Genomic DNA, 9,842 nt, shown 5'->3' with positions numbered 1-9,842 from the left:
CACAAACTAATACTTTAATACCACTTGATTTTAAACATCATTCTACTCAAAAAATATAATTTTTTAATTCAATATTCTATAGACTTGAACATAATATGTTTAACATAAATGTATTAATATAAAGATTATTCTGTAAATGGAGCTTTTTTCGTAAATAAAAAAATAAAAATAAAGAAACATGATTATTAACAGGAGCTCAATATTATCTATAATATAGTCCATAGTCCATACAAATAATATCTATTTAAATATTATTTAAAAAAAAATCATAGATAATTTAGATTCATTTAGATAATTGAACAAAGGACGCATTTGGAATATTTTTAAATTAAATACTTAGCAACAATAAGATAGATAAAAATATATTATTTTCTATCTCAATGCAAAGCACGAATTAAGATATTAAGAATTTCGAATTAAGATATTCGTGGAACAAAGCATTTATATCAATTTTCAAAGTAAATATTTTATCACATTCATGCTTATCTCAAATGAAAGTTTATCAAATTGTGACTCTTAAGTTTTGATAACATTATCGCTTGTCATATTACTATATTACATTTCATATTATTAACAAACAAGTTGTAATAGGTACCTACTATTTATTGTAGGTATTAAGAACAATATTGTATGAAAAAAACAATACAAATCAGAAGTTAAATGTTCAAATTTTTAACTTAAAATCACTGTACAGTTGCTTAGTTTAATAAAAATAATGTCTCTTTTACTGAATTCTAGTCTAGTTAAACATTTGCAAAGAATTTTGCCAATCATTAAACACAAAAATATTTCATTTAAAAATATTTATCCACCTAAAACCATTTTTAAACCAAACCATTGTATACCGACTTCTATTCGATACATTTCTCTGCTGAAATATTCAACTACTGGAAAATCAGTAGTTTTTGGATTTTCATTACTTGGTTTATTTGGACTTGACGATGATATAAATTCAGAACTGAAGCTTATCGATACCATAAAAAGAGGCTTATTATATTTACAAGTAAAATATAATTTTTTTAAATAATAATTTGCTAAATATTTACTTATATTAATTTTATAAATGCTGTTTACATTAAATAGGTATAGTAAATTAAATTTGTTTATTATCTCTTAGAATATATGTATATATATTTATACCACTTTGAATTATTTTTAATAACCAGTGTAAAGTGAAGACTTTAAATTATAATTAATAAGTTTAATATACGAATGTATAAATATTATATCATCCCGAAAGTGAATAGGTGTAATCAATTCCAAATTGATTGCCATATATATCTTCCTACCATGATTTATATATATTTTTTATAGCTTATTTAATGTACATATAAATTATATATTTATATATTTTAAAATATATAAATTATATACTTATATATTTTATATCATTCATATTATCATTGCTTCAATTTAATAACTTAACATGATTTGGTATTAATTACCTTAATGTAATACTTAAATGGCTTTATCTTTTCCTATGGTTTCATTATTTTTTTTTATTTTTATGTGTTATAGAAAGATGATTATAAAGCTTTTGAACAAACATTACACGATGCCCTCAAAATAGCGTATGATTTACAAAATTTTGATGGCTTAACTTATGTATATGATGTCTTAGCAAATGGAGCATTTATGAAAAAGGATTTTGTAAATGCAGAAAAGCTTTTTGTAACAGTCATGCAACGGTTAATGTCCAAAGGAGGCCGTGAAAATGATCTTAACATTTTACATATAAGTCTTAAACTTGCTAAAATTTATGAAGCTCAAAATAATTTCAGGTAGATTTTAAATACTAATGAAAATTATTTCTTTCATAAATAGCTAAAAACAATTTAAGTGATTATTTATTAATAAAATACAATAATGTTTAAAATAAATATAAAATATAAATATTATAAATAGTTACCTTTGTTCTAATTATGGTATTATTGATTAACTATTAACATATTCTGTAATAAAATAATTTCTGTTTAATAATTACAATAATTAAAGAATGAAATATTACTTTTAGCTCAATATTTATTCAAAACAAATGGAATTTTAAATGAATTAGCTGCATTATGCGGGAGATATTTTACTATTTTAGACAAGAATAATAACTACCATATTTCAATGTAAATAAAATGTAGGCTGAAAAAAGTGGACAATTGTATATTTATTTTCATTTATTTATACTATATTGATTTATATATAATTAAATTTCCAATTATCAAAATAAACATATTAAATAAAAAAATATTTCCTATGTAACCAATTTTGTTTTTTAAATTATATATATAGATAAACTTTTTAATTTCAAAATATTTTTCCATATTGTTGTTAATTATATACTCTACTATTTTTGTAGAGTTTTAATTGTATTATTTTACATTTTTCAGCAAATGTGAAATTGGGTACGAATACTGTCTTAAACATTTAGAGGAGTTATATCATAAAGATCCAGAAAATGAAAATGTTTTAGGTTTATACTCTTTATCATTGGATGCATATGCACGTTATTTATTGAATCAAGGACATACAAAGAAATCATTTGTGCATTTTCATAAAGCATATGAAATCTGTGTGCAATTAAACGGTGAGATATTTGAAATGAACGTTGTCTTGTTGAATGATCTTGGCACTCTTAGCTACATTCAAGGAAATGTTGAAGAAGCATTAAATTATTTAAACAAAGCAGCAAAAATTGGGCAACATCTCCCTGACATGGAAAATTTTTCATCAGTGTATATAAACCTTGGTAATATCTATCTTAAACAAGGATTATTTAAAGAAGCAGAAAAAAATTGTATGGAAGGTATGAAAAATGCTAAAAGACATCATTATGACGAAGGAAGAAAAGAAGCAGCACATTGTTTGGAGGAAGTAAAAAGTGCCATGTTGTAAATTGCATTGAAATATTGGATTTTATGTTGATTAGATTCAAATACAGTAGTTAATATAATAGTTTCAATGTGTCTAGTTGTAAACATTTTCTTGATATTACTCTGTTGTTATAAACATTTAAGTAAAATATAGAAAGTAAAATGTAACATTGAAAAATAGTTACTAATTTATTTTTATTTACTGTTTGAAACCAAAATATTATTGTAAAATAAATGTATTTTATTATTTTAATATTATTAGCTGTCAGCTTTACCCTTACAATTTGGTATACTTTAAGCCACATAGATTAGGATCATAATTGTCTCTATTAATAGAATAATAAGACAAATTAATTTTAAATAGTTGATCCACTAATTAGGTTACTATATTTAAATGCTCTATGTAAAACATTATTTATTTATTTTAAATGCTACTGTGTTATAAATTATTAGATCTAGTCACATTAATGTATTGATTTATTATATACTTATATTTTAATTTAATTTAATTTAATGAAGATTTAATAATTTCATTAGCTATATGTTATTTAAAATTAATTAGTAATTTATATGGAAATTTTCTATCATATATCAATTAAAAAATATTTCGAAATTTGATAATTATAATTACATTTTCAAAACGTATTAAGTTAATAAAAAGGTAGTACTATATTTTTTATGGTTTTCTGAGAAATTGGAATTTTTTAGATATAATTATGTAATTTAGCAATTACTAAAATTTATTTTTATATAATATGAAATCTTATTTGTTTAATCATAGTATATTTTCCAATCTAACAATTATTACTAACAATATAAAAAATAATTAATACTTAATTTAATCATAAATAGTTAACTATAGCTATTAATATTAAAATTGTCAATAGCCACTATTAAAATGAAAATAAAATTATTAATACATTAATGTATTATTAAAGTTATATTTAAACTATGTGTTATGATTATAACTTAAAAAAAAAATGTTATAAATATTATTATTTATATGATTTTGATGTAAAACAATAACACAATCAATAATAATTAACATTTCAAAATATTTAAACTAAAGCAATGAAAATTCACTGAATACACAAATACACAAATAAACAATTTTTTTTTTTTATTAAATTAAATTACATTTAATTATAATTACACTGTGTATGTATAATATTGTTTTTATTTATTATTATTAAGTGTTTTTCTCATCATTGTTATAAATAAAATTACCATTAGTTTGTGTTTTAGTTACCAAAAATTTATATTTTATTTTAATACTTAAAAATACATGTTTTTTTTTAATGTTATATCTCCTATAAACTTATAATGTATAATCACATTTGTATAATATTAATTACTCGTAGATCAGTCACAGATGTAATAAAATTAATCTAATAATTTATTTGTAATTTTTGTTACTTACACTTATATTTTTTGAACATTTGAACATTTTGTCTTATTCATAAAATCAAAATAATTCATCTAGCTTATATAAATGTATTTTTTTCAATTTATTTACATATATAGGTTGTGTATAATACTTAAAACAACTTAGAATAATTAGAATTGTGTCAAGCTTGCCTATTTTTTAATACTTCAGTGATAATAGTTTATGAATTATGTAAACTAGAATAACTGTAAAATTGACATTTTTAAATGTATTAAAAATTGTAAAATACATTTAGTTTATTATTCATTAAAAAACATGTAACACTATGTAAGTAATGTTAACATTCTAGTCATAAAATAGTATTTTATCTAAATACTACTTTTACACATTCTCATGGACCAATGTAGAAACCTATAATAATAAATGTTTTCTGTAGTATAACTATTTTGTAAATTTATGCACCTATCAAATTCCTTTACAGTGTGTTAAATCTGTGATACATTTTTCTAAATTTCTTACTTTTTAAATATTTTGGAAAAATATTTTAAATGTTTGACTGGAACATTGGTTTTGGGTTAAAAAATAGAGTAAGTTATTAAATTTAGGAATTTGTTTTTATCATAATAAATATATCATAAAAGTTAAGTAATGTACATTAAGTAATAGTTTTATCATTTTCTGTATACTTTACCTTTCAACATATTGTGTAATCTAATGAGACTAAAAATCAAATTGTTTATTATTTATGTGTATCAAGATGATTTACATATATTTCTTCTACAGTTAAAAATTATTTTATTGTTTGTGAAAAATAAAGAATTTTTCACTAAATTTAATTTATTTACGAACATTTTTTTTTTTTTAATTAAATTCTCATTACACGCCTGGAAGGGTATACAGGGATGAACCAAGGGTGAATGCCTAATATATGTGACTATTATATTATAGTATAGTTATTATTTTTGAACTCAATTGCGTAAAAACATATGCAGTGCTTATCCTTTAATTTGATTGTTAAAAATATTGATTACAAAAAAATAAATAGTCAAATATTTACTTATTATTTAAATGGTTGTTTTTATAAAATGTTTGTCAATGTAGAAATATTATTTGTAACATATTCAACTTTTAAATTTTATAACGGCTATGTATACAATTATTTGTACAATGTATGTATAGCCCAAAAGTGAACCCAAGGTTCGGGAGGTCAATAGATTTACAGTTTTTTTCTCAGTGGCCCCTCAAAATAAAAAACTATATATTTATATTAATTATATATCTATATATTTATTTTATATTTATAACATATTTTTTATTTAAAAAAAATGTTTGCGTATAATACTAAAATTATAAATATTAATAGTTTTACTATTAAAAAGGATGAAACTCGGTCGGATGGAAACACCCAATTTCATCAAAATATAATTTTCATACGCTTATCAAATGTTATTGTGCTGCTCCAGTAAAGGTTTTATTTTGGTCGACTGGAAAAAGCAACTTCTCTAGTACAATATACTATTTATTCAAGTCTTATTTCCAAAGTATTTATTCCCGAACATAGTCAGCCAAGTGAGATGGCAAAACCCCATCCGTACGGTTGGTTCGTCAGGTTGGCATTCCGACATTTACACACGCAAGCACGCAGCCGTTGGTAACTATGTCGGTGTCTGAAAGGTCTGTTCTAGTCACCGAGTGGTTTCTCTTCGGTTGTATTATTTGTCTTGTGGTACTAGTTTGTCTTCCTTTTCGTTTGATAGCTCCGTCACGAATACAAAGAATTTTTTAGTCAGTTTTTGGTGGACCGTTCGACGGTTTACAGTACGGGCATTTTTTTCTACGGGTGCAGACTTTATACGCCATCGTTTATTTTTGCGCCGTCTATTCGTAATCCACCGTCAACTTCAAGAACAAGCAGACCGTTTTGTTTGCTGCGTTTATCAGGTCAGATTTGACTTTTTTCTTCTTTTTTAATTCTACCCCACCTTGTCACGGTGTTAAAATTGTTTTACTATTATTTTTTTATTATTTTTTAATTATTATTTAGTGTCCGTAAGATATATGGGAGTTCGTAATTTGCACCACCTAAAGGTAGTCGAAAGTAGAATTTGTAACCCACATCAAAATGAGTATCTATTTGATTAATAATCAATTACTCGATATTATAATATTCGATTATTCCTCGGTATCATCGTCGACGTCCAAATTACAATCAAATGACAATAATGATTTTTCTGGATTTTTCGCTTTATTTGATAATATTTTGACGTTTGACGTCCAACTATTGGTCGTATTCGCGATATATATCAGTTTATTGTTTTGATCAAATACTAAGCTAACCTTTTAGTCTTCCAGTTTCATGATAATAAATTTATAGGTACCTAAGTTTATTTTATTTCAATTAAAAATTATTATTTCCAGATTATCCCATCTTCATTTAACCGTGACACATAAAGTGCTATAAAAAAAAATCTGACAAATCAAATGTTACATATGATTACATTTGTTTTTATTAATTTTACATATAAATTTTTAAACTGGCTAACTTTTTTTTATATTCATAATAATAAAGTTTTATTTAAACCTAAAACAATCTGTGTGTAAACTCAGCTTTTTTATAAATAAAAACTATACTAAAGTTATCTTAGGATATAGACAGTGCGGATCACTCATTAGGCGGAGTAGGCGCCCGCCTTGAGGCCTCACTAATTTAAGGGGCCCTGTGAAAACGGAAAACTGTATTTTTTATTTATTTAACGATACCTGTATTTTATTTATGAATTTATAGGATAAAAGTCATTATAAAATATAATATACATTAAGTTGTAGGTGTTACATACACTAATAATAATAAAATTATTTTGAAAAAAATAGAAATAAGTAATATAATTATTAATTAATTTTTTCTTGTAAATAAAAAAAATTCAATAAACATGATTTTATTTATTAATTAATATTTGATTATTATTAAAGCTGTTTATTTTAATTATTGGATAGTAATGTTAAAGATGTATGTAAAAAATAATTTTGTAAGGCCCAAAATGTTAATTACCCACAAATTATTACACCAACAAAAATTGACAATTCACACCATACACTGAACAAATACGAATACGCGAATAACAATTTAGGTAATCATACGCGAGACATCAATTCTATTTCAGACTTACAGTATTGCAATAAATAACGACTCGGTGATTCGTAGAAGACCATCATATGTCACATAAAGATTGTAAAATAAAAAATTATTCGGGTTTTGGTTAATTCGAATGTTTTAAAAAAAAATTATTCGGGTTATATGGGTTTTTTGGTGTTTGATTTTTTAAGAGTTTTTAGGGGTGTTACGGATTTGGGTGCAAAGCCCTGTTTAAAATTATATTTTTTTGCCTAAAATAATGAAATTATTTAACTATTATTATAAATTATTGACTACTTTTATAAGGTAGCATTGAGGTCAATACTGAAGTACCGTTTAGACCTCGGTGTAAGTAACAAATAACGGCTCAGAATCTAAAACCTAAAATTCTGTGTTATTAGTATTGTATTGTTGAGATACTATCGAAAAAATAATAGATTTTAATTTTGGTGCAAATTACAATTCCTATTTCTTACTACCTGTGAGTGATGCAAATTACATATCTTTATTTTTGGGCAAATTATAATCGCATATCAAACATTTTGGTGCAAATTACACTTGTTGTATATATTTTGAGTCAATTTTGGTGCAAATTGACTACAGCCAAATATATATTCCTTCTTTCGCATTATATTTGTATTATTTTTTTTTATTATTATGCTATTAGCTAACACAGGTGCGAGTCCAAATTATAAACTGCTACGGTAAGTACAACATGGACGAACAGTATTGATGTGTGAATGTTTATCGACTTTTAATTACAAAAAGTATGCAGATTTCGTTTTTTTTTATCAACATTATAAATTCAAACATTTATTCACAAAAATTGTGCCTATGGATTATTATATTTTTTTTTCACAAGAACAATGTACCAGGGATATTGTATTAAAACTTCAAACATTTTCACTCAATCAATATTTTTTTTTATGGACATTTTATGAAATAAGCTACAAAAATTCTAAAATTTAGAATGTCTATAAATAGCACACACAAATCCAAAATAGATTTTTAAATTTTCGTTTCACTCATAATTTAAAAATAATAAATAAAAAATGAAACAAGTCGAACAGACAATCAAAATATTAAAAAAAAAAAACCAAATAAAGACATACAAATGTCAAAATAAATTATTGACTATTTTTTTGGAGATAATGGTTCAGATTATTAGTATATTAAGATTAATGTATACATTACAAATGTCTTTTACACATACCATAACATAATTCAATATTGCTTAAAAATTAAAACCAATGGTTTCCAAATTTTTTTGTGGTGGAAATGGCTTTTGGCGAAAACGGGAATTGTACCTTTTTCGTTTTTGGCGGAAAAGGGTTATGGCAGAAACGGTCAATATTATTTTGGCGAGCTATTGCAGTGAACTTTTTAAGGTGCACTAGGTGGTGTGGGCGCCACGTTCCCTACGCCAGTAAAGAAAAGTAAATAAGAAAGTATTTTTTTAGTATCAACTTCGTTTTTCATCATACTGCTTAATATTATACAACCAAATTATAACTTATAAGTTATATTAACATAAATATGAAAAAAACATCTGTTTTCGAGTGTTCTATATTGTTAGTATTGTGTAATTAACAATAATAGTAAAAAAAAACAAAAAACGAATATAAGATACCATTAACTATTGAAATCACTCTTGCAATAAAATCAAATATATTACACTCCCGTTTCTAACGTTTTATATATTCACAATATGTATTAATATTTTTGTAATTTATATCGGATTAGGAATATTAAATTTTGATAAATTATAATTTTCTGTCAAAAACAAAACTATAATTAAATGATTTTGTATTCGTATTCTGTCTTGAGAAAATCAGTGTGTAAAATGAATACATTTTAGAAAGTTCACCTCAAACCTTACTTCTTAATTTTTGGAGTTTTTAGTTAGTTTTTTTTAGTTTTTAGTTTATGTTGATATGACGTTTGGGTCGAGTATTAACTAGGTAGACTTATTGAAACATTGTAATATTTATAGTATCTTAAAAGTATTTATATTGCAACGCTGTTTCCGAATTCATGAATTCGGCCGTATATAGAAACCAGATTTTTTAAATAGGGCATGTTTTTTATTGCAATCTGCAGTCTTATGTTCTTACGATTTCTGAATACATGAATTCTACAACTTAACTAATTCAACATTACATATACATATAACTATATGGACGTACTACATTGTCGTAATAAAAACATTTTATAATTATTTTATTTATTCGCTCTGATTTTGAAAAAAAAAAATTTAAATTAATATTTAAATTCATAAAAATAACTGAGCATTCAGCTTATTGTTAATCCTATTATGCACGTATGCCACTATTCTTATTGTAAAATAAATTTATTTATTTTCTTGTAAACGTTTGTAAGTATATTATGTTTTTAAAAATATGATGATGAGTATTGTGTATATACAAGTATATAAAATAATGAGATTGTCATAAATATA

The 9,842-nt window shown here is 23.7% G+C and overlaps 1 protein-coding gene across 1 annotated transcript; it reads left to right on the top strand.

The window, feature by feature from the left end:
- The first annotated feature begins 583 nt into the window (after window positions 1-583).
- Window positions 584-3,319, top strand: LOC112685386 (tetratricopeptide repeat protein 19 homolog, mitochondrial). Its single transcript, XM_025557278.1, has 3 exons — window positions 584-1,003; window positions 1,519-1,781; window positions 2,382-3,319. The coding sequence occupies exons 1-3, from the start codon at window positions 716-718 to the stop codon at window positions 2,884-2,886; spliced, it is 1,056 nt and encodes a 351-aa protein (XP_025413063.1). The 5' UTR covers window positions 584-715; the 3' UTR covers window positions 2,887-3,319.
- The last annotated feature ends 6,523 nt before the right edge of the window (window positions 3,320-9,842 follow it).

The sequence above is a fragment of the Sipha flava genome, unplaced genomic scaffold (genome assembly GCF_003268045.1).
Source record: "Sipha flava isolate LNK unplaced genomic scaffold, YSA_version1 0_pilon_pilon, whole genome shotgun sequence".
In the NCBI taxonomy this organism is placed as follows: Eukaryota; Metazoa; Arthropoda; class Insecta; order Hemiptera; family Aphididae; genus Sipha; species Sipha flava.
This window is presented reverse-complemented; position numbering and strand designations above follow the sequence as displayed.